This window comes from Mirounga angustirostris, unplaced genomic scaffold (assembly GCF_029215605.1).
Source record: "Mirounga angustirostris isolate CCGP_5_RB_7025 unplaced genomic scaffold, mMirAng1.0.hap1 SCAF_2, whole genome shotgun sequence".
Taxonomy (NCBI): Eukaryota; Metazoa; Chordata; class Mammalia; order Carnivora; family Phocidae; genus Mirounga; species Mirounga angustirostris.
In genome coordinates, this window is record NW_026991710.1 from 58,536,923 (window position 1) to 58,563,004 (window position 26,082).

General features: G+C 40.2%; 1 protein-coding gene across 1 annotated transcript; it reads left to right on the top strand.

The window, feature by feature from the left end:
* The first annotated feature begins 364 nt into the window (after window positions 1-364).
* LOC123848921 (alpha-fetoprotein-like) lies at window positions 365-18,355 on the top strand. Its single transcript, XM_064584011.1, has 7 exons — window positions 365-436; window positions 509-723; window positions 2,367-2,499; window positions 4,124-4,221; window positions 6,843-6,981; window positions 9,480-9,706; window positions 18,175-18,355. Exons 1-7 carry the CDS (start codon window positions 365-367, stop codon window positions 18,353-18,355), a joined length of 1,065 nt encoding a protein of 354 aa, XP_064440081.1.
* Window positions 18,356-26,082: the final 7,727 nt, after the last annotated feature.

A 26,082-nucleotide genomic window follows, 5' to 3' on the forward strand; every position in this document is an offset into this window, starting at 1 on the left:
AAAACTCTCCTTTGTATCTTGTGGGGCCAACCATGGAAACAATACTCTAGTCGGCCTCCCCTTAAATTCCTTAAGAGATGTGAAAAGAGGGGCGCCTGGGTGGCTCAGTCGTTAAGCGTCTGCCTTCGGCTCAGGTCATGATCCCAGGGTCCTGGGATCGAGCCCCACATCGGGCTCCCTGCTCAGCGGGAAGCCTGCTTCTCCCTCTCCCACTCCCCCTGCTTGTGTTCCCTCTCTCGCTGTGTCTCTCTCTGTCAAATAAATAAATAAAATCTTAAAAAAAAAAAAAAGATGTGAAAAGAGCTTGTGACACTTGAGTGAGGTCAAATAGAGAAGACTTCCTTATTAGAACGAGTCACTATACATGACCTTTTGGGTCTCTCAGTTTGCCAAGGATAAAGCAATAGAAGATGCCAAGTTCTTCTCTGGTTTTCTAGTAATAACAATAAAAATAAATAAGTTCAGAATGAAGTCATCAAAAACAACTGCTCCTTTTGATGTTTTATAGAGCCAGCTTATGACCTATACTTGTTCCAAGCAGTCGGTCCTCTCCAGCAAAATCAGCCCATGCTGTGCGCTGCCGGTGCCATTCCAAGGGGAATGCGTTATCAACTCAGAAAATGACGATGAACCTGATCTTCCATCTTTGCCACTCAGCAGATTTACAGAAGACCGATTTGTATGCGCACAGTTCTCCAACAAGCCAGATGATTTCCTGCAAGAGTAATACAGGTTTTTGTAAAATCTTCGTAACGGAGTACTATATTTATGGACTTTTTGGGAAGGGTTGTAGACTTGAATGATGACAGAGGCTAACCCATGATGTAAATGAGTGACTCAAATTGTTCAAGAGGAGATGCTTGGTGGAGTCAAAAGTGGCAGCTACTTATTCAGCTCCAGCCACTTGTTAGCATATGGGAATGTAGGCTTGGGGTAGTTGGGTCTTCTATTTTATTTTATTTTATTTTATTTTTATTTAAATTCAATTAATTAACATATAGCATATTACTAGTTTCAGAGGTAGAGGTCAATGATTCATCAGTCTTATATAACACCCCGTGTTCATCACATCACATGCCCTCCTTAATGTCCATCACCCAGTTACTGCATCCTCCTACCCCCTTCCCCTCCAGCAACCCTGCATTTTGAAAGAAGCTGGAAGCTGCTTGATTTTTAAGTGTTGACAACTAATACAGAATTTTTTAAAACACAGTGAGGGTCAAGTATTTGCAAACTTTGCTCTAAGGTACTCATCCCTAAGGAATGGCTTCAGATTGGTATACCTGGTGAGCTCTTCTATTTTAATTAATTTAATACCTACTACCAAAGCCATGGTGTGGCATTTAAAGATTAGAGAGATGGAATATTAACATCTCAGGTGTCCATTCCGAAATGCATATTAATTTGTGCAAGACAAACTGATTTCTGTATGTAATATTAAAACAATATTGCTGTGTGATTGAAGTATTTCCAAAGTCACTTTGTGAAGCATTATTTGGAGCAATTAAACTCCAACAATGCATAAGAATTTGAGTTTTCTTCAAAGCTCTTTGTAGAATGACTTGAGCTATATTTCTGAAATTACATTTGATATGGCTTATAAAAGTAAATGTCACTGCCGGAACCCACTCATTCCTAAACTTGCATTTGGTACTGGAAAAGTCGATAGGCACAACTTCCTATTGGAAATCACATTAAGCTATGAGTTGGGAGACCAGATTTCCAAAGACTAGCTTTGTCATGCATAAACTTTGGAATGTAGGTCAAGCCACTTAATTTCCTTAGGCTCTTGCGTTCCAGCTACTAACTAAGGGGTTGGATAAGATCACTTCAAAGGTGCTTGTGATTCCTTCGTAAACATTCTAGGGTCCAGATTTCTCTTTCTTGTAACCCAGAAGAATGTATAGATTATGCTTGGACCACTCCAGCTTGAAAACTTAGCTGGAAAAGAGGGGAAGATGATGATTTAATACCTAGCTAGCGCTTTCTATCAAAAAAAAAATTCTAATACTTATAAAATCTAGCCTCAAAGATGATTGAGAAAAGTGTGCTCCCATCCAAATACTGGAAATTAATTTCTCATAAAAGTAAGTAGTGACCCTGAGCCAGAAACTATCAGCTTATCAGATTGTTTTGGTTTCAAGTTCTGAATCTGACACCACTCCTGTGTGACTTTGGAAAAATCACGTAATTTTATTGATTCTGTTTCTTTATCTCAAAATGTAGTCAATTAAACCTCCCTGCCATCCTCCCAAAGTTTCCAAATGCCTAAAATCAGTGAAAATATTGAATATTTTTCATAATCATAATTAGGTTTTGAAGGAAAACTCATGGCTTCTGAATTTTACTGTTTCATATGGATACAGGTTTCTTTATGAATATTCAAGAAGACATTCAGAATTGGCACTTCCTGTGATTTTAAGAGTGGATACGGTATATCAAAATTTATTGGCAAAATGCTGCAAATTAGAAAATCCTCTGGAATGCTATAGCCATGGGGTAAATGCCTTTTTCTTTTTTAGCTTGTTACTCATAGGTGATTACCGACATAGGAAAAATTCCTGGGCTGTTGGTAGCGCCATATTTTGTAAAAGGATTGTGCGCCTTCTTGCTAATTGCCAACACTGCACAACAAATATGACTTTCATCTAAACCAAAGGCCCCATCATCATACTATAGCAGGTCCCTAGGTGAGTCACTGTCATAGATTCTGTGCTTCATGAAACGTTCTCTGTACCATCTTCCCTTTTAATGAGTGTCTGCTGGGACCCGTAGCAGATGGCATGAAAGCACAGCGTATTAGGGTATGAGAAGATGGACTATTTCCACTAAGTAGTCCTGGAAACTGTCCCTGTTTCAGGCCAGAAATCATACTGTTCACAGGCAACAGCTCTGTTTGTGCATCTGACATGAAAAAAGCAGGTGACCTTACATATGTGACTAGATGATCACTTATCCATGGATTACCAGGAACCAGGTTGGTTCTGGCTTATGTTATTCTAAGCAATGGCTTACATATTTACAGAGGGTGGGGTAGTGGTAGAGTATTGAAGGCATCTCTTGTCCTGTCTGGGCTCAAGCAGGTACATCTATCACATTTCTGTTCCCAGAGAGAAGGATCAATGAAGGTAATTTATTCCCCTGTGGGTGAGCACCCTTTTTACAGCATCCCCAGTAGACCTCCACAATAATCATTATGACAATAGCACCTTACAGGAGCATGGATGTTTAGAGTTCACAAAGCAACTTTACAACCAGTGTCCTATTTGATCCTCACACCAGCCCAGGAACATAGGTAATGCCAGAATTATTAACTGCATTTTGTAGATGAAAGTATTGAGTTGTAGAAGGTTTAAAAGACTTGCCCAACTTCACACAGGCAGTAAGGACAAGGCTAAGGGTTAAATCCAGGCAAACAGTTTGCAAATCTGGTAAAATTTTCACTGTAACAAACACTGCTCAGCAAGATCAGGTACACTGGGTCAGATTAGTTAGGATGATAACCTGTCCTCCTACTGAAGAACTAAGCCTGAAAGGTCACTTGTATTTTCCCACTGGAATTTTATGTGCACAGTTGAAGAACTCTTTGAACTAGCAGTTAGTTCCGAGATTTCCATTTGATTCACTTCACTATGTATTTGTGGAGTGCTTTACCATATTAAAGGCTGCTGCATGTTTTTATTAAACTGTGACTTCTTAACACGTATCTGTATTTCTATGCCTATATCTGTATCTCTGTATTTGTGCTGTTAATGAAAAAGGCTGTATTATGAAATATAACCAACACTCTCTGACCAATCCAACTTAGAACTGTAAACTACCTTTAAAGATCTCTTTGGCTCGATGAATGATTTGCCTTATGCTTGTATAATACACCATATCAACCCACAAATGAATTTATATCATCAGAAACTAAATATCAATCTTGTTGTACCACTTCTTTTCTCCACAAAGTACATGGCCATTCCTGTTTTACCAGAACGTGTTTTTCAAGATTTGCAAGCTCACTAAGTAAATAAAGCCCTTGGCTTAGGAAAACAGTTACATTAAACTATCAGGGTTTTGCAATCTTACCTCAAGATATATTGTTACAGTGATAACACTGATTATCTTTATTTTCCAGCAAGAGATGTTCCAAAGAGTGGTTCGTGAAAGCCGTGAGCGTGTAAAACATCACTGTGATTTACACGAGAAATTAGGAGATGCTAAATTCCATGACTGGTAGGCTTCCAAGATATTGTCCAGATTTGTGCTTGTTAGTGAGTTTGTGTTAACTCCTGATGCTGAGAGCTGCTAAGATTCTACAACCAACCTTGAAAGCTCAGAGGCCAAGGAAAAAATGAGTTCAAAATTAACCTAGCTATCTTTGTCTTGATAATACAGATGTCCACATAGCCTTAGGTGTTTCTACATGGCTTTCCAAGCCAGTTTCCAGATTCCGGCCAATATCCAGAAGTTAGGGAACCAAGCAGGCCCTGGCTGCTTTCCTGCTGTCTCTTTGGGGTCTTCTCCCTCCCACCTAGACATTTAGTTAGGGCTTTGCCTGCAGTGGTAGGATCCTTTTGTCAGTTTCAAGTCTGGTCATATAGTAAATTTAGTACTTTCACCATGGAGGGTAGAGATGAATAGATACCTTAGCTATTTGCCAGAGAGAATACATAAGCCTCTTGTGTGCAGAGAGACGATATTTCAAAGATCACTATGTCAAAAACCAAAAGCCAATTTTTAGTAATCTTTAGGGTCTTACTGTAATAGTCTATTTAGTAGAGTGTTGAGGAACAAATCAGTTTGATATAGTGTCCCATAAATTCAACTTGAAATTGATGTCGTTTTAAGACTCTACTTACATCACATTTGCTACTGTCCCATTAGCCAAAGTAAGTCATATGGCCAAGCTGAGTCAAGGGGTAGAGAAATAGACTCAACCTCTTGATTGGAGGATCTGCAAAATATTGTGTCCATTTAAAAAACATATATATATCATACCACATGACTTGATTTGGCTAATGAAATGTGAAAACTTTGGGGGCAGAAGCTTTAACAACCAGTGCATATTTTTCTATTTTCTCCTTTCCTTCTGACACAATATCCAGATACATTTGAGATGGTAGCTGATCTATCTGCCTTGGTTCCAGATAAGCAAAACCACCAGGCCAAATTGCACTGGACATATGGCTTGAATAAGAAATAAACCTTTGTTTCTTTTTTTTTTTTAAAGATTTTATTTACTTATTTGACAGAGACACAGTAAGAGAGGGAACACAAGCAGGGGGAGTGGGAGAGGGAGAAGCAGGCTCCCTGCTGAGCAGAGAGCCCGATGTGGGGCTCAATCCCAGCACCCTGGGATCATGACCAGAGCCAAAGGCAGACGCTTAATGACTGAGCCACCCATGCGCCCCAAGAAAAAAACCTTTGTGGCTTGAAACCATGCAACAAAGTTGCATTTTTTGTTATTACAAAACCTAGTCTATCCAAACTAATACAAAAATTGTGCAGGAATTAAAGTGATATCTTAAAGGAATAAATAAATAAATAAATACATATATACATACATAAATAAAATTAATATCCAGAATAATGGATCCAGAAAAAAACTATTCTTTCAGAAAGAATATTTGGCTTATTACTTCTATATTGTGTTCATTTGCTAATGTCTAGTTTAAGGATTAGATCTGTGGTTCTCAAAATTTAGAGTGTATCAAAATTACCTGGAGGACTCGTTAAAACGCAGCCCCATCCCCAGAGTTTCTCATTCTGTAAGTCTGAGATGAGGCCTGAGAATTTGCATTCCTAACAAGTCCCCAGGGCTGCTGATAACTGCTGGTCCATGAGTCACACACTAGAACCACCAGATTAGGTTGCCTGCTCATTGGATGTTACAGCTAACTTCTTTCCCCAGCTCCATTATAATATAAAAGCAATGATTGATTCTGATTTTTTGTTGTCTTCAAATCCAGGTCAGTAGAGTCTTTCTCCTTAAAATCTTCCTCATATCCCTCTATTCCCACCACCACTATCCTAGTTGAATCTATCATTGTCTCTCACCTGGATTTCTGGAATGGCCTTCAACTACTACTTCCCTCATGTTGCTTCTTGCCCACCTTCATTCATTCTTTATATGGCAACTGTAGTTATCCTAAAAACGAAGCAAATCTGATTCTGTAACTAAGCTTTCTTCCTCTTTCTGTCTCCAATCCCCAATTATCACCCCCAAACTCCACAAAACAAAACCATAATCACATTCAATGTCTCCCCTCCCACTTTCACTCCCCTTCACCAGGTTCATTTTTTGTTATTGTTAGATCTCAGCCCACCTGCCATTTCCTCCAGGAGGCATGCCTGACCTTCCTGAGATGGGATTAGATGCCATTCTCTGTGCAGCTACAGCGCTCTAAATTCCTGTCACTACATTGAGTGTTCCGGCTATCTCACCCATTAGGATGTGAGCCCTGTGAAATTAGGGCCTGTTTGCTGATTGTTGCTGCCCCCTTATTACACTGTAGACACCAACACAGGCTGTAAGAGCCTGTGTATACATTTATTTCAGAAGCTGTTTATTAAGTCTGATTTTGCAGCCATCCAAATTAGCTCTCACAGTATCCTTGATAAGTACCCCCCCCCCAAGCAAAGGATCAGGGTGGAGTAATGTGTGAGGTGTGAAGAGAATTCTAGGTATATTGAATAAGTTCTTAGGTCATTGGAATAAGGACTAAAAAGAATTAAACTTTGTTTAATGTTTCATTCAACCGAAGCTAGAGATTGTCAAATACTGAGGAAACTCTAGAATTCTTCATTTTAGGCACATGGTCATTGCCAGGAATAAGAGGAAATTATTCTTTCAGGCTCATAATCCTTTATACTAAGAAAACCCCACAACTATCTGCTCAGGAGTTGGTTATGTTCACAAAGAACATGGCAGCCGCTGCCACCAAATGTTGCCCACTGAGAGATGAGCAACAATTTGCCTGCATGGAGGACTCGGTAAGTCCGTCTTGACTTCATGTTTGCCTGTTCTTGAAGTCCTAATCTCTAGCCTCCAGCAATCAATCTCAAGTTTGTGGACACATCATGAATTGTCAATGGAGTTTAATATTTCTATCCCCAGGAGACCTTCTTTTAGGCCAGCTCATGCCAATTGTCTCGATTAGCAGCAGAGGTAAGACTGTTACTTCTCTAATGGTGGTGATGTCAGATTCAACAAGTCTTTACCTGGATCATACTCCACGGTCTAACTCTTGGATTTTCAAGCCAACAAAATTGACTTTGTCAACAACTTCAAAGAAAATGCTGATTTTAGACTAAGTCATCCTAATCAAATGTATAGGAAAAAACAAAACAAAACCAAAAAATAGTCACCACACCTCTGACACCAGATGTTTTTCCACACAAGAAGCAATTTTCTGTGACACCAGCTGGGTGTCCTACAATTTAACTCATTCTGACAAGTCTATCTGGAGATGACGTCAGATTCCACAGGTTAAGGGCTCAGTCCTACAAGACTGCTCCCATCCCACTTCAGATAACATTTGCAAGTCCAGGTTGTCCCCTGTGATTTTGACTAACCAGCTATAAATCTAAGGTTCCCAGGATCTCCTTCTCAGGTTTGATTAATTTGTTAGAGCAGCTCATAGAACTAAGAGGAATACTTACTTAAGTTCACCAGATAGGTAAAATATTTGATAAAGGAAAATGAGAACTTCCAAATGAAGAGATACTTAGGGTGAGGTCTGGGAGCATCCTGACTGCAGAAGCTTCTGTTCCTGTGGAATTGGGATGTGCCACCTTCTTAATATATGGATGGGTTCACACACTTGGGAGCTTTCCAACGCCCAAACTGTTGGGATTTTAAAAAGCTTCCTTATGTACACATGATCAATTATTAATTCATTTCCAGCCCATCTCCCCTCTCTGGAGAATGGGGGGTGGGGTGGGGCTGAAAATTCCAAGCTTCTAATCATGGCTTGGTCTTTCTGGGACCCAGCCCCCGTCCAGGAGCCCACCCAGAGTCACCTCATTAGAACAAAAGATGCTCTTAATTCCCTTATCACTTAGGAATTTACAAGGGCTTCAGAAGACCTTTGTCAGGAACTGGGGTCAAAGATCAAATATTTATATTGTCTATTATCTCACATCAAACTCACAAGTGTTAAATTTATTAGACAGAACACCACCACTGTGTTCATTTACAATGAGAAATGTCTTTCCAACGGCATCAATAATTGGGCCTAATAACTAGAGTACACTTTTTCCTGAATCAAAATACTTAGGAAGCTGAAAGAGAATATGGGTAGTTGTGCAAATGGAATCAGAAGAAGGGAAGGGATGGTCTTAAGGGATATTCTTCCAGGCTATCCTGAGAAATGAGAAATTATGTCTCCCTCACAATGGAGAACATCCCTCCAGGGACCTGTATGCTCATGTCTCCAAGATGTAGTCTCCAGGTCTCTCTCAAGTGGTATTATTTTAACACTACTGAATTCTTATTTGGTGACAGTTTTCTCTGCCCTAAATGTTCTTGATAAAACATGTCCTTTATGCTAAATTGGTCTTTTTTGTGATAAAACATAATTTTTTTGATTGAAGATATAAAAAATTTTATTATCTAGCACTGTCTAACTTTTATTTTATTATAAATTTTTGTTATCTAGTCATGCCTTCCTTGGAGAACTCTTTCAATTAGACTTACATGTTTCTAAAGCCTTATTTTTAGGTGATCTCTTTGGTTACATTTGAAATGGATAAACTCATACATGAAATGTTGATGCTTACTGGCTTCAATTACTTCATTCCCAAATACGTAAATGATTGGGAATTTGGGGAGTCATACTTGGAAAGGCATACAGGCGGGCTTGTAGACAACATCAGGATAAGAATCAGACACACAAGGAGCAAAGCAAGGTGACATTTCTAGAAGAGGACAAAGAAATGAAGGTGATAACTGAACTAGGATCCAAAGATTTATTTCATCATTCATTCATTCATTCATTCATTCATTCAATAAATATTCATAGAGCATTTACCATACGCCAAGTTCTGTGGTGTTTACAGATGTCCAGTTTTAGAAAATAGAAACAAATTGGATTTGAGCTTCTTAAGTAAGAACTCCACTTATCAATTATACTTCTGAGTCAAATTAGCAGTGGTGTTGACTTGAGGCTTGATTTTAATTTAAAAGAGCATAAGAAACTCCTATCTTAAGTCAACACTGGTCTACAAATTGGACTGGGAAGGAACCTGGAGGTGGAGTCCAAGTGAACTCAACTTGAGGATGAGGGGAAGAGGGAGGACAAATCTGGGAACCAGGCTGCATCTGACACTCCTGCTTTTTCCCAAACAGTGAAATCCAGGCTGAACTAGAAGAAACCAGAATTTGAGAATCTTTATGAGTCTTGTTTTCTATGGAGTAAAACAAAACAAAACAAAACACAAAAAAATGACCTAAACCTTATGGCTCTTATTTTAATTCTCTTCTGGGAAAGGCAAAACTAATTCTTGGAGGTTTATGCAGAAGACATGAGGCAGAGCCTATCAATGCTGGTGTGGGCCACTGCTGTGATGCCTCCTACGCCTTCAGGAAGCCATGCTTTGATGATCTGCAAGTCAACGGAACTTATATTTCTCCGCCTTTATCCTGTGACCAAGTCATCAACCTTAAAGAGAACTTGTGCAAAGCTCAGGAGGAGGAATTCCAAACTGAAAAGCAAAAGTAAGAATACTTGTTTAATTTGTCCTTTAATTTGTTCTGCCCACAAGGGAGCAGGTATAGAGAACTGTAAACTGGGCTCAGATATAAATATTGCATAATGAATGGATCAGCTAAATGTTATGTTAGAGGTCAAGTAGAATGGAGGATATTCCTGCAGTTTTGCAATATGGCTATCATGGTTGCTACCCCAATTAGATCAGCTAATGAGATGGAAGTCTATGATCAGAAAATATTGACAGAGAAGTACATTAATTTATTTTTCCTAAAATGGGAAATTTGGAACATTTGTACGTGTGTGTGTATGATATATACATATGTAATGCATTGAAAACATTTATAAATTAGAAAATTTTATGAATATAAGTTATTACTTTGCAAAGTGCAATTTGGATTTGGTTGCTCTTTCCAATACTGAAGCCTATTGGTGAGAAATGTTACCAATAGAATACAATGTCTATACGTTCGAGCAAAGTTTCCCAACATGTGTTCTATGTAGAAAGGGCTTCTGGATGAAGTCAGCAATAGAGTCTGTGGGTTGACTGGATGAGTCCGTTGACCTGGGCCAGCCTCAGCCATTCTCAGCTGGGCTTGCTCAAGAGTGTATGGTCAGCTGCTAAGTCAGCTGGGAGCTGGCTGGCCAAGGCTGGCCTTGGCTAGGACGGTTTGTCTCTGCTGCACGTGGTCTTCTGTCCTCTGGCAGATTAACCTAGGCTTCTTCACATGGTAGCTGGGAGAAGGTGGATGTGTGGAGGTCTCGCGAGGCCCAGGTTTGGAACCATGCAATGCCACCGATGCTGTAAGGTAGGTCATAGGGCCAGCCCAGATTAAAGTAGGGTATGGAAATAGACTTCATTTCTTGATAGAAAGAGTTGGAACATCACATTGTAAAGGACATGGATACAGATAAAGATGGATAATTAGTCCATTTTTGTAATCAATCTGCTGCCTGTGGATCATTAATACAGTTGTTGAAACTACAGAAAATGATAAATGTCAAGATAATAGTGGAAAGAGAGGTGATACACTGGGTCTGAAGTCATCAAAAATGAGGGAAAATGACCAGACTTTCTATATGAGGCAGGAATAAGTATCGATGAGGGATGTTAGAATTTGATAATGTGAACTTCAAAGGAGCTATGGCTTTTCAAAGAGGATGAAGAAGGGATATCCTGGAAGTAAAAGAGACCTAGATACTAAGGTAGGAGTTCAAGCAAAACAGCCTCCCCTTGAAAGGTCCTGGGGGAAGCTGTATCCTCTGGGGAGCCTCATGTTTTCTGATAGAGCAAGACAGAGAAGTTCAGAAGAGAAGCTGTGGATAGAGGGACGTTTTCTTGAGAAAGCCTCAAGTGACAAAAGAGACAGAGGACCAGGAGAGCAGGAGATGGGTCAGATTAGGGGTGTAGAAACCTCAGCATGGTGACAAGTGACCTGGGAGACTCAGATTTCTGAGTGTGACTGAGGCTGAGGTGACTGAGGTGTCACCGGCTTGGCTTTGGAAGTAGTGCATCAGCACACATAACTTTAGAGCAGCCGATTTGCCCTTTGCCACTGAGAGCATAAGGTGATTAAGATCTCACAGGTGGTTGGCATTTTCCCCAGTTCTCCCCACTCCTGCGTAGATGGATTGAATGGAACAGTTATTGTCAGCTCTTAGAAAAGAGACTTCTTGTTTGCTGCTGTAGACAAAGAATTTCCTTTCTTAGCAGCATCAATCATCCATCTCTTCACTTCCATTCCACTCCTGAGCCTGGAGGAAAGATACTCCCATGGTCCAGGCATTTTCCCCTAGAATGAATTCGGCTTCTGGTGAGTGTGCTGTTAGAGGCCCCATTTGGAGATGACCAAAGGTGACCATTCTAGGAAAAGCCAAAGGGTGAAATTCTGGTTTCCCTGAATCAGCAGCATGCATTGATAGCACTCCAAGCCCCCAACGGTGGGGCAGTTCCCTTCTAGTGCCCCTGCTCCTGTCCTCAGGAGAAAGCAAGTGAGCCCTAGTCCTCATTATTCCTTCTCCCCCAAGATCATTAGAAGTGGTAGCTTCCTGTATTTCTAATTCATTTATTTACTCTAAGACATGCACTTGCAGGGTCTAAATATTCCGAGTCCAACAATATATCTTGCCAAGTGAGGCAAAGTTTTTGTTGCTTCCAGAATGACACATACTCCCGGGCAGCAAGCACAGGCTGTTGCTTGCTCTGTTTTATCACAGCACTTGCAATTCTTAAGCCAGCTGACCCTTGGAATCCTTCCTGCAGTTGTCAAGGTGAGCCAGTCCTAAACTAGACTTTAACACTTCCCAGGAAACCCCCAAAAACCATTGTTAACATTTAGTCAGCCATTCTTTTGTTCGCTCAGGCTGGATGTGGGAATGTAGGAGAATGAGGTCTCTTCTAGTGTGCACATTTGCCTTCTCTTGAGCAAGTTCTCTGGGCATAGATAGGCACCGCTTTATGTATGGCATCTCACCAAATCCTTACCATAAATTTATAAGGTAGATAATATTATATGCCATTTTAATTATAAGGTAATTGAAGCTCAGAAGGCAAGAAGACTTGGTATGAGATCATGCAACAGGTAAATAGGTCGTTGAGCTGGAAAATTCACCCAAGCTATCTGGCTCAAAGCACATATGCTTTAACTACCAACATATAGCTTTTAGTGTGCCCTAATCAAGGAATTATAATACTGGTTATAATTTTAAAACACTGAACTCTTGGGGCGCCTGGGTGGCTCAGTTGGTTAAGTGTCCAACTCCTGATTTCAGCTCAGGTCAAGATTTCAGGGTTTTGAGTGCATGGAGCCTGCTTAAGATCCTCTCTCTCCCTCTTCCTCTGCCCCTCCCCTCCTACTCACACCTGCGCTTTCTCTCTCCCTCTTAAAATAAAATAAAGTAAGTAAATAAAATAAAATAAAATAAAACACTGAGCTCTTAGATAAGGGCTAAATAATAAAAAGTATGAAATATTAGGAATCATCCTTGTTCTAGTGAATTCACTGTGTTCTCTGTATGGAGAAAACAGTAGCATGGAAACAGTTAACGTAGAGATTTCTGGAATATTCTGTGAGAATCCATGTTAAGAGTCAAGGGTCAAATTGGAAAAAAAACAAAAAACCTCTTACTTTCTGGGATAGTGGCAAGGGCTCTCTATGGCTTTCTTACACTTATAATTTGGGCTGACCATCACAGCATAAACGCAAAAACAAGAAAACAAAAAAACCGGTGAAGGGGCTTCGGGAGGGGAAAGAATAATTGAGCAAGGTAGAAGAGAAGGTAGAAATTGAGATCATGTAATAAGATAGAGATAGTCAAAGGGAAATAGAAGTTCAAAGTAAAAAAAAATTTAAAGTCCAATTAAAAAAATATTGAGTTGAAATGCGAAGATTTAAGAAAGTATATAAAAACTAGAATGTGTTTTAAATGAAATGGTGGGTAAATTTAATGAAAATGAAAAACTGAAAACAAGTTGATGGTACTGAATTAGAAATAGGATTTAAGATGTAAAAAGGTAAATTAAAAATTTTAAGCTAAAAAATAGAATTAAGGGAACTATTTTTAAATAACAGTGGTCAGGTTGGTAGGCAGGGAGATCAGGGTGGGAGAGGGCGGAAGTGGGCAGGAGAGGTAATTCAACTGCAAGCAGATTACAAGTGTTTGACAGTTTCTGTGGGGAGGGAGTCAAGCTTCTAAGTGTCACAGAGTCCCCAGTTGTAGAAATGACCGCCTTTATGTCTGGAGTTCCAAGGAGGGATAACACGACCTCCTGATATCCCTGCTCTGAATTTCATTCCCAGACCTTCTATCTTCTCATAATGGGAGACTTTTTCCCCCTTGCCTATTCCAGTACAATTTGGATGTTTCTCCTGGTTTAAATAAGCAGCTGTTGGCTGATGTTCTGGAAACCCAGCAGTCTTGCTCGTCTTCCTCCTACTGGTTCCTCTGGGGAAGTGTATTTGGAAATCAGTCCACCCAGCAGGGGAAAGAGGAAAGCATAGTGGAGTGGTTCAGTGTGACTTGGGAGGGGCCAAGCCATGAAGGCACTTGGATCCCACAGCTTGTAAGTGAGAGAAGAAGAGGGTATAGACAAGGGAGCTTTCCTGCCTCTCCCATTAGGTTTCTCTGTTACTGTTGAATCTACAGCTCAGATCCTCAGGGAAATTGTAAAGATGCTCATCAATCATTTGCTGAATGAATAAATGAATACATAGGAGAAGGGCTGTGAATATGTACCATTTATTGTGAGAATCAAGGAAGAAGGAGACCATGGTTGGAAACAACTGATAATTTGAAATGGAAGCAAGATGTGCTGTTATTATTATAATTATTCATCATTACTATTACCTTTGCCATTATTTATTGCCTGGACTATGCCAGTTACTGTACTCAGCCCTTTAATACGTTACTTTGGGTCTTTACAAATGCCTTGGAATGTAGGTGTTCACATTTTCTTTTTATAGATAAAGGTCAGAGAGGTTAAGTACTTCACTCACCATCACACTACTTAGTCGAACCGAAGTAAGTTTGACTTCAAAGTTTGTGCCCTTTTTATGACAAAAGAAGGAAAGAGAAGTCCAGATTTTGCATGAACTAGTAGTAAACTCTGTCTCCTTCCTATACTAGCTCCTGCCCTTTGGGTGCTGAACCTCCTAAGCCAGATCATAGAAGCCCCAGTTGCAAGTTTGGAGATGGGGTATTTCCACAATGTAGGCTCCCGTGACAGGTAGTTTCTATTACCTGGGACTTCAGCAAGCCTATGCTTTCAAGGATTGGTCAGTGAATCTCCATATCATTTTGTAGGAAAATACATTCTAAGACAAATTGCACCAAACGCCAATGGAAAATAGCCTGTATTTCTCACTTTTACTAATTAGTTTCTTAAACACTGATAATGATTATTCAAAGGTAGTGGAAACTAGTTTGATGATATATGTAACCATACAGACTTGAATTATACAGAGATACTTAAAAACAAGTACAGCGTTTTCTTTCAAGTGAGATCAAGTTTAGGTCTAATTAGAAGATTAACTATGTACAGAAGAGTTGGAGAGAAAAAATAATGTTTATACTATTCTATTTCTTTTTAAAATATTGATTTCTGTTGCTATTAAAGTAATGCATAATCATTGCAGAAAATTTAGAAAATACAGAGAGAAGAAAATCATTAACACTTTTATTCCAACACTGCAGAAGTGCCCATTATAAACATATGTGTAGTATAAGAATATATAATGTCACATATGCATACAAGTGCACGCTCCCACAATTACCCTTTGTCCATCAGTCTATGGTTCTAATATTTAATGAGTTTTGCACAATCTTGCGACTAGCTGCTTATACAAAATTTCGGTTCCAAGCAATTATCCCTAGAGTCCGTGCTTAGGGGAGAGCTGAGGAAACTCCCTTGACCCTCAGGAATTCTCCAAGCGTGCTCTCCCTGGCACCACTCCTGGGCCCCTGGGGACCGTCCTGCCCTCCAGGTACTGCTGTCTCCTGCTCAGCTGCAGATGGGGTCCCTAGAAATGACAAAGCTGTGTTCTGTTTTGTCGTGAAAAGAAAATCGCCCCTTTCCCCTGACCCCCAGGATTATTACCCACTTGCCGCGGGCCCCAGGGCAGTGTTGTGTATCCAGGGTCGGCAGGACTTCGGTGAAAGTTCTCTTACAGCACTTTTTCGAATAGGAATCCTGATCCCATGTAACTCAGAAATGAGTCTAATGAAGGCTCAGTTGGGGAACCACGAAATCATTCCCGTCTTCCACTGACCAAGACTTTCTTACTGGGTGGCAGTCTGTGAGGCTGACTTCTGGTCTCAGGAGGAGTTCTCCCAAGTGGTTCCCAATCCTCCTGCCTTCTGGGAGGGAGGCTGACCTCACTGGTTTGCTGTATATGCCCAAAACTGTAATATTCCCAGGGGGTCTGAAATCACGGTTACAAATGCAAAATGGAGATGACATAGAGCCTTATTAAAAAGGTAACTGGGGCGTCCGGGTGGCTCAGTCGTTAAGCATCTGCCTTCGGCTCAGGTCATGATCCCAGGGTCCTGGGATCGAGCCCTGCGTCGGGCTCCCTCCTCGGGGGGGAAGCCTGCCTCTCCCACTCCCGCTGCTTGTGTTCCTGCTCTCGCTACCTCTGTCTCTGTCAAATAAATAAATAAAATCCTTAAAAAAAAAGAGGTAACTGACAGTATTACATGGGATAATATAAATTCTCAGCACATTGCCTGGATCATAGTAAATATGTTGGCTGTTGCCACTATTTTTGATATAGTTTTAAAAAATTATAATGTATGCATTTTGGTCACTAATTAATCTTCAAAACCACATTTTAATGGCACGGTACTATTCCACCATCTGGGAACTATAATGAATTTAACCATTCCTTATTGCTGGCCATGAAAATTGTTTTCAATTTCTAACCAGTATACATTGTGACAATGAGCATTTTTGTACATTAAGTCTTTGTTCCCATATCTGATTTCCCCCCTAGATTCCTAAGACTTAGAATTAGAGGCAAACGTGGGAATAGTTAAAATCTCTTAGCTTCTTTCAGCTCTGTCTGCCAGCTGAGGGGCAACGATATGGGTTCCTCAAACCAGCCTCCTTTTGAGGTAGTTGCTGAAAAGAAATCATTATCGGGGTGCCTCGGTGGTTCATTTGGTTAAGCATCTGCCTTCGGATCAGGTCATGATCCCAGTGTCCTGGGATCAAGTCCCACATTGGGCTCCTTGCTTGGCAGGCTCCTGGCAGGAAACCTGCTTCTCCCTCTGCCTGCCGCTCCCCCTGTTTGTGCTCTCTCTCTGACAAATAAATAAAATCTTAAAAAAAAAAAAAATCATTAGCTTGTGCTTTCCTAATATTTTTAGTCCTGCTGTTGTTTTAGCTTGTCTATCCTCAAGGCAGGGTGGGGGTGTGAGGGTTGGGGGCGGCGGGAGAGGGTGGAGTCGAAATGGCAAGTTCAAAGAGGCGTGTCCAGCCGGCTACCATGTTAAGCTGGATGTCTTGTTCTGTTGTTTAATGGGATCGGCATGCTATGGGCTCTGGGTGCGGCTGTTTTTGTAGGTCCCGAGGGCACTGCTCGACTGCGCTGGTCATGAGAGCTGCAGAGGGCCAAGTTTGCTTTAGCCATGTCCTCCACTTTGCTCCCGGCGCCTGCCTTCCCTGCGGGTGACCATGCTCACTGCTGCACAGTGCCTGAGCTAGGGCCACCTGTATGCTGGGGGCGTTGCTGTTGGTCACTGCTGGGCGGCGAAAGGTGGCGGCCTCTTAGTCCAGGAGCCAAATGGCTCAGCGAGTCGCTTGGGTCAGCTGCCCACATTGAGACAGCTGGGAGAAGAGGAGGGCGTGTGTGGGGCAGAGGGTGAAACTGACCACAGCGGGCACCTCCCCCCTCACCGGCTGGTCCCTCCCCTCCGTCTTCCCTCACTGATGACAGCGGGACACAGACTGTGCCGGCCCCCTGCCGAGTGAGCAGCCCACCCCAGGCAACTGGGGCTTTGGAGTTTTCTGTCTTGTGATATGATATATTTATAACATTATACTTCTAAGCCTAAAATAATTACTACCTGCAATTGTTTACTGGACCCCTGGCTTAAATTATCAGAGAAATAGCTACTTAGAGCTTTGAGATATTTTCTTTTATACCCATTCAAGGCACAAATAAGGCCACGGGGTATTATCAATTTGAATTTGAAAACGAAGAATAAGCAAGGGTTTTTGGTTAAACAGTAAAATACTGATTAAAGTGCATTTTTCCTACCCCTCATGCCATATTTTCTCTGTGGTTAAATCTGTCTTGGTCTAAAACAGTAAAAAAAAAAAAAAAGAGAGAGAGAGAGAGAGGGAAAAGGTAACACTGGAAGATTTGAAATACTATTTTATTAACTAGAGAGACAGAAACCAGGTTACACTTTTGAATATTCAAAGTGGTTGAAACTACAGTTGTGGGGGAAACTCTTTGGTGAAGAAAATTGGAGATGATTATCAAACCATTATAGTTTGAAATTGGTTTATTGGCTTATCATTAATTACATATGAAAGACCCTCAACTTCAGGTGTGTTACACTTGTAATATTTATTTGGAAGTTAGTGGTTCAGAATAAATGTTCATAACAAAATATTCTGGGAAAAATGATTTAATTTACTATATCATCTATTTACCATCCAATGCAATGAAAATAGAAAACAAAAATCTTTACCCTAGTAATAATTATATAAAAATAATTAAATTTAATGTATGAATTATGTAAAAGAGGTGTCCTGGAAGGAAAGTATGTTGGGTAAAACACGAAGATGGAGATGGGCAGTGTGAAATCTGTGAACAAAGCACGGCATTTTCAGGGCTTCTAAGCATCAGAGTGGGGGCGACGAAGAGGAGTGGGTGGTGTCTAGCTTTAAATCAGTAAGGCAGGTGTGCAAGCTGATCTTCTAGAACTCAGGGTGTACTTGTATTTTTGCCACTCCTTTCTGATTCAGGCTCCTCAGCAACCTTGTGAAGCAGAAACCATATGCAACAGAGATGCAGTTCCAATCAATGATTGCAGATTTCGCCCACCTGGTGGAGAAGTGCTGCCAAGCAGAGACGAGTGAAATGTGTTTCCGAGAAGAGGTATCTCTGTCTCCTTGTTATTCTCTTAGCATGCTTAGGATTTACTGAAGTTAAAAAAAAAAAATATGTTCTCCATTCCAATTGTGAGTGAATGCGGAGAAAATCACAGTCTAGATGGATTGGTGTAATCGATTATATTCGGCTTTAGGATATGTTAATATTTATGTTTACTTGAGGAAACTAGCAGTGTTAGACACAGACAGAGATGAATACCAGAGTCATGACACCAGGTGGAGTGGAGACGTTTAGGATTCGGGGTGCGAGGAGGGAGGATGGACTGAAGACTTGGGTAATTGAAGAGAAATGGTGTCCTTGCAATGTCATAAAATTTTAAAGAAATAGCAGTTTAAAAACCTGTCTGGGCAAACTGTAGTTTTGTTCTAGAAATTTCTGGGACACAGTCAGGAATAGTCACCAGATGTAGTTTGGGGCTTAACTAAGGAACCAGTGAAAAGGGTTTCATTTTCTCAGTGGCCAGAAGATCATCAGAATAGGGGTTGAAGAATAGAGAGGAGAGAACAATGACAGAACAGAGTACCTGTGCACACCCACCAAACTGACTCCCAGCAGACTGTTTTCTGGAATTCATCTAATTGCATACAGTTAACAAGTAAATGATTTTCATTTTAAGTAGGAGTTAAATTTCTAAGAATATCATGGTAGGATGTGGCACAGAAAATTCATGTAAATTCATGGAGGGGGGTGCCTGGGTGGCTCAGTCGTTAAGCGTCTGCCTGCGGCTCAGGTCATGATCCCAGGGTCCTGGGATCGAGTCCCACATCGGGCTCCCTGCTCGGCGGGGGGCCTGCTTCTCCCTCTCCCACTCCCCCTGCTTGTGTTCCCTCTCTCGCTGTGTCTCTCTCTGTCAAATAAATAAATAAAATCTTCAAAAAAAAAAAATTCATGGAGGGGACCTAGGACAAACTGCTGTCCCAGGGGCATGAATTGAGGAACAGAAACTCAGAAATAGTAGATTATAGTATCTGAGTAGAGGAATGCAAGACTGTAGGTAAAAAAATAAAGCAGCCTTTATAGTGCAAACAGACTAGGGATGGTTTGGATCAGGGTTAAGTTTAGCAGTGGCCCGGGGAAATGTTTTCGCAGGTACCAATTTTCATGAATCCTTAATTACCTTCAGTGGCTCTTTTCTACCTATTCAGCTAAACTGTACATGTGTCTATGTTAAAAATCATATGTCTATGGTCTAGTCAAGGGCAGGCAAACTACAGCCTTTGGGCTAATCGACTCCACCTCCTGTTTATATAAATAAGGTTGTATTGACACACAGTCGTGCCCATCTATTTACGTATTGTCTACGGCTGCTTTCTGTCTACAACGGCTGAATTAAGAAATTGCAGACTGAGACACAACTGTGACAGAGACTCTATGAACCGCAAAGCCCCAGCTATTGACTATCAGGCTGTTCACAGAAAAAGTTTACTGACCTCCAGACTCGCTGATACACAAAATCGAAGTAATCACCTCTGCTAGAGTCTATTTATTTATTTTAAAGCCTTTTTGCTTTTTGTAAAGCATTCAGAAAACATGTTTCCCCCTGAGTAACAACCCCATAGCCACACAGATCAACACTTTGAAGAAGGGCCTGTGCCTGCGATTTCCCAAGCGAGTTTTCTGGAAGTATTCTTGTTCCTGCATAAGAATATTATTTGCTCAAACTATTACTGGTGAATAGCATGATAGGAAGATTTCTGTGTGTTTTTCCCCACACTTTTTGCCTAACAGCAATCTTTAACTTAATGGTTGGAAAGCCCAACTATTTTCCCCTTCTCTCCCCTCCCCTCTCTACTTTCTTTAGGATTTCTCCTCCAAATTAAAGGAGAAAATAGAAGCTATCTGAAGAATATATCATGTTCATTAAAATTTGCCAGAATTACTTCTTCAGATAAAAATGCTTATTATCTGTAATTATGCACTATCTCTAAAGTTTGGTCAAGTTTACCCTTGGCTGATTATCCTAAGGCAGCGATTCTGAAATGTTAGTGTGCATCAGAATCAATTCCACAGCTTACTAAAACAAAATCAGCATTTTGCACCCACAGGGTGTCTGATTCAGTAGTTCTGGGGAGGGGTCTGCTAATCTGCATTTCTAACAAGTTCCCAGGTGCTGCTGACGCTGCTGGTTTGGGGACCACTTTAAGAATCACTCTGCTAAGGTGCAAGCGGCTAATCATACACTGTTCCCCCTTCCCTCCCCCTATTTCATATGCTCAACTCTCAGTAAGAAGCTGGCACCAAGGACAGTAGCAGAAATAACGAAACAATTGGAAAATAACATATTCATGAAAGAAAGGGAAAGAATTGGGGGATATTAAATGTAAAGATAAGAGACTGGAATATTTAAAAAATAACTTTATGGTGTATGAACAGGCTTAGCAAAAAATGTGGGAATAGATTATCAAACTGTTTTAGAATTTTATTGTCAAGAATTCGTGTCTTTGTACTTCTATGTTTAATAAAGGGTTCTAGATTTGACTATAGTGCAAAGGAATAATAACTAGATACTCCGGGAACCCCCATGGAACCAAGACCCCAGAAGTGAAGAGACTCAGCCAACTGGCAGTCTATGCATGTTCCAAGTTAGCTAGGAAAGACTAACCGCCCCAAGGACCTACAGGCATTTTCTTTGTTTTCTTTTCGGAGATTATAATAGTCGATTATGTGAACCTGTTCTGCCTGTTAAAAGAGAAAGTGGGCAGGTTTGAAGACTGTCTTACTAGCTATGGCTATTGGGAAGACAAAGCATTTTTAGACAAGATGGAAGACATATTTTAAGAAGCAAGCCAAATTCTTTGGAGAAAAAGGGTGGACCAAAGTCGATGTTGGAATGTTGGCAAGAGTACAACTGAAATATATATATAAGAGAAAAATAAGAAATTCAGCTCCACAGGGTGAATTTGGATCATCCAAAGAAAAGGCATCTCACATTCCATGAAATAATAACGTGAATTGTAGACATCAGCAGGTTCAGCAAGAAAATTCAACTCACAGAAATTCTTTCTGCCAGGTTGGTGGGGAATGATAATGATAGCCTGAGATATTTCTCTATCAACCAACAGAATATAATATAGAAGAAAGTAAACATGAATTAACAGAAATGTGGGCAGGTTGAAATAATGCTTTGAAAATAATACATGAAATTTAACAATGGAAAAAAAGCAAGGTTCTACTGTTAGATGTGACTTGACATAGGTTCATGTGGAAAGATGTCAGTTCAGGCTTCTGTGCTTAACAATTTGATGGGTCTACTATCAGAGCTACTGCAATCTTGGATGTGTCTCCAGAGAAAAAACAAGGATCAGATGAAGCAACATGATAATCCCAACCTATGTGGATCAGATCATTCCCGGTTACCATGTTCAGTTTCTTTTTTCTTTTTTTTTTTTTTTAAAGATTTTATTTATTTATTTGAGAGAGAGAGAGAGCATGAGGGGGGGAGGGTCAGAGGCAGAAGCAGACTCCTCGCTGAGCAAGGAGCCCGATGCGGGACTCGATCCTGGGACTCCAGGATCATGACCTGAGCCGAAGGCAGTCGCTTAACAAACTGAGCCACCCAGGCGCCCCATATTCAGTTTCTTATACTACATTACGCACGCTTTGAAAAATTATGTAGGTAATACCTGAACACAGTAGAAGTTCAAGCAGAAGAGCAAGGTGCTTTTCCCATTCCCAAAAGGTAACCACTTTTAAGTTTGCACTTTTAGTTCCAGTGATTACCATCATCACTGTAATAGTTTCTTAAAATATTAAAATCATATAATGAATTTAGTGTACTTACGCTAACTTCAAGAACCTTAACCATAGATGCTTTCTTAATTTATTTAAAAGTATTTCTCATTCTTTTATTGGTTATATTTTATTTCTTGGCCCTTTAATACCAGTCAGCATCTAATGATTCTCCAAAAATAGTTAATGTGTCTAAACTTCCTTTGACTTCCTTGCCAGCTTTTCTTTTTAAAGCTGTATATACTATTACTTCTACATTGTCTGGGTTTATTTATCTGCATGTTAAATATAAGGTTCATATGCTTTGTTCATAAGTGGATGCTAAAAACTGGAAACCATTAAATAGTATATTTAATTGTGTGTTTACTTGGAATATAATTTACATGAGTACCATGAATGGATTGACCAATGGAATGACTTACCCTGTTAAAAGGTGTAGAGATTAAACGAAATCTATTTTCTTACCTAAGCTGCAGAAAATCATGCCACTTTTATTAGTTTTGCACATTTGGACTATGATTCCCTACTATATCCTTCTGTTTTTGAGAGTTACTAATTGTCTTTCTTTTTCTATGTTGGCAAATAAAAAGCACCTACTTTCATCACACCACTACAATGCTTCAGGTTCTCAATAATATAGTTTTTGTAAGAGAATTCTGACTTAATCTTTCAATTGGATCTAGTTATTTCTAGGATTGATTCATGGCTGTCCTGGGTAAATTGGACTATTTCTAAAATACTATTTTATGTTTTTTCTTGGATTATATTATGGTTTGCTGGGCTACATTCTTAACATATAGGTGCATATGTCTCTCTGTCTGTGTTATTTCAGAATGGGCACCTGGCAGATAAACTTTCTGGGTGCTTGCATTTTAAAATATTATTTTGTCTATTATTTGAACAGTATTTTTACTGATATGTCAATGGGAGTTCTTTAGGTGTAAATAATAGGATCAAATTCTGGCTAAGTAAAGATTAGTTTATTGAAAGCATGGTGGTGGCTACAGGAATCTTTAGGAAGTTAGAAAAACAGGCTGGGCAGCAGACAAGAACCAAAAGCAACCCAGAAATCAGTGACTTTCTGGTCTTTTACTGCTGTGGCATATCATCATTTTATTATTCTGAGCTTCTATTTTTGTACTTTGAAATATTGGTCAATATCATACTGATGACTCTCTTTTTTTTTTTCCTCAACGGTTCATCAATATCTCTTATGTTGATTTTTTTCTTTTTAGCATCAATAAGGCTTTCTTCTTTTTTAAATAATATTTTTATCATGATTGCACTGGGATATTGGAAGAGATGAGAGACAATACATTTTAAAAGGACACTGGCAAATTGTTATGTCCAGAGAGTATCTAGAACGGTAACAGGATTGAAAAACATGTCACAGGGATATGGAGAAATTGGTGATGTTTTTTCCAAAGTCTTAGGTGACATGATAGCAGTCTACCAACATGTCCAGGATGATAGGAAATCAGAGTGACTAATTTGATGTCAGTGTAAGGAAAATGTTTCCTCTGTCTTTTCCCTGCATTACATCATGAGTCCATGTTTTATATTTCAAAATCTTCCTTGGACTTTGCCTTAGGATGTAACGTTATCATCCCTTACTTCATGCAGGACATTTCTCATTATTATAGTAGTTTCTCAGATGCCTTTCTTCTACCTTACCTTTACCAGAAACGCCCCCCCCACCCCAACATTTAGTTTCATTACAAATTAGAAATTTACTGAGGAACTATGAAATAAATAAAGCCTGGAAGGACAGATACGGAGAAATAAGACTTAGCCCACTATTGTTAGGTTCAGAGCCAATGAACAAGATTAAATATGAGGGTCTTGAGGTTAAGTTTATGGGAAAAGTTCCCACGAAGAAGGATTTAAAAAGTCATGGGTTGCCATAGAAACAAGGATACTGGGGCACCTGGGTGGCTCAGATGGTTAGGCGTCTGCCTTGAGCTCAGGTCGTGATCCCGGGGTCCTAGGATCGAGCCCCACATTAGGCTCCCAGCTCAGAGGGAAGTCTGCTTCTCCCCCTGCCTCTGCCTCTCTCTGTCTCTGTCTCTCTCTCAAATGAATAAATAAAATCTAAAAACAACAACAACAACAACAACAAAGATACCTTAAACTGGGGTGCTCTTTTTAAAAACAAATAGATTCCAGTCTCTAGATGATTTAGGTGTGGTCTGAGGGTACGAAGAAGGACTAAATTAACCGGCTTCTAACCATGTCCCACAGGGTGCTAGGAACTCTTAGGAGTGCAAATCATCTATCACCTCGATGTGTGTGTGTGTGGGGGGGGGTACGCATGCGCTAATCTTAGCAGTGGAGTTCTAGGGGTCCCATTCCCACTTCACTAAAGGCGAGTTAACTTTTATTGATTTCTCTGGGCTTCCACAAATGACTTTTATTTGAATAAAGACTATACGGGTAAAAATTGGGGAAAACTTCTGGACTTAGCATGGAGGTCAATACCAGTATGTATGAAGGCAGTAGAGATACTCTGATCAATGTTGGTGATTTTGTTCCTCTTGAGTTCTTATACCTGGTTATATAATGCTTTAGCATGGGATTCACCTAGGGAAGTTTTAAAACGCAATGAGAGGCTGATGTTGATTATGTTTTTACCCTGCAGCTAAAGAGTCTCATATTTTTGTGAGGAAACAGCAAATTTTTATTTATTCCAAATCCGGGGTCCTGAGAGTGGGAGAGGCATTGCAGTTAGTTAAGTCCTTAAGCTCAGAGACTAGGCCATGAGAAAGTCTAAGACCTTGAGCTGTGGGCACATTAGAGCCCCTCTCAGGCATATAACAGGTAAGTCTTAAAGATTTTCTATTTGGGGACCATAGATGTTCAGATGTTTTGTTTTGTTTTGTTTCTCTTTTTCTTACAGATGTACTTATTTGCTTTTTTTTTCTAGGGGTCCAAACTGATTGAAAAGTGCCAGTCTCTCTTGGGAGGCAAATGATTCCAGAAAATAGAGTCTTTGCTGAGATCTGCCTTTTATTTTTCATGAGTAATGAAACTCATGTCTAATATCCAAAATACGAATCGACAACATCATTTTTCAGCCACTCACAATGTTACTCAAGGATCCTCGCCAGGCTACACCAAATCTCTCCTTTCCTACTTAGCAGAGAAATCTACTTCTTGTAACCCTCATACAACCAGCTTCCGTTCTTCCTTTCTCCCAGAAGCTTTCAGCTTCTCAGGAGCAGCACCAGAAATATGAAATCAAGGGGGTGTTTCAAAACCTCAGGTAGATGCAGTGGGCTGTCACATCTCGCTGGGAACTGGCTGCTGGGTTTCCAAAATGAAAAAGACCCAAGTGCAGCTTTGAAGTTTCTGTCTATACCACTGCTGGAAATGATCATTGAACTAAATGGAATGTGCTCTATAATAAGTTACCTTTATAATTGCCTTGACTTTTTTTTTTTTTTTTTTGAAGGTGTGGAACAGATTGAGCAGATTTTTAGTGGGTATCTCCTGTGTACGAGGCACGGTTCTAGGAGCTCGTGACATATGGGTGACCAAACAGAACAGAACAAAATCCCTATCTTCATAAAGTTTACCTTCGGGTGGAGCTTGGTGAAAACATGTCTTTCCTTCTTTTTGCCTCTTTCTTTCGCCATCAGTTAGACTCGAACTAATCAGGACTTTGCCTTGTGCCTACGGCATTGAGCGCATTATGAAATCAAGAAAATATTTAACATTCTGTTTGCCAAGAGTCTTTGAGTTACTAGCAAAGCTCCACAAGGTCAGGACTGAGGTGAGGAATAGGTCCTGTGGGCCGTACATAGTCTCCTACGTGCTAGATAAGTCTCCTTTTGCAACAGCCTGTGTCCCAAAGACACATAGTTAGACTTAACTTCCGGCTCGTTTTTGTCGCCGGCTGCCGTGCTAACTAGCATGGTGCTAGTGTTCTAAGTTTTTACCTGGGAAAAACTCATTTGGTCCTCGTCACAATCTAATGAGGCATGTACTATTATTAACCTTCCCATTCTGCAGACCAAGACACTGAGTGCAGA

What these genes read in the sequence shown, in the direction of transcription:
- LOC123848921 (XM_064584011.1), top strand. Translation starts at nt 365, where the DNA reads ATGACCTTTTGGGTCTCTCAGTTTGCCAAGGATAAAGCAATAGAAGAT. An exon ending in TGGAATGCTATAGCCATGGG is followed by an intron (nt 2,500 to 4,123) that starts GTAAATGCCTTT and finishes TTTATTTTCCAG; the next exon opens with CAAGAGATGTTCCAAAGAGT. An exon ending in GATGCTAAATTCCATGACTG is followed by an intron (nt 4,222 to 6,842) that starts GTAGGCTTCCAA and finishes TTATTCTTTCAG; the next exon opens with GCTCATAATCCTTTATACTA.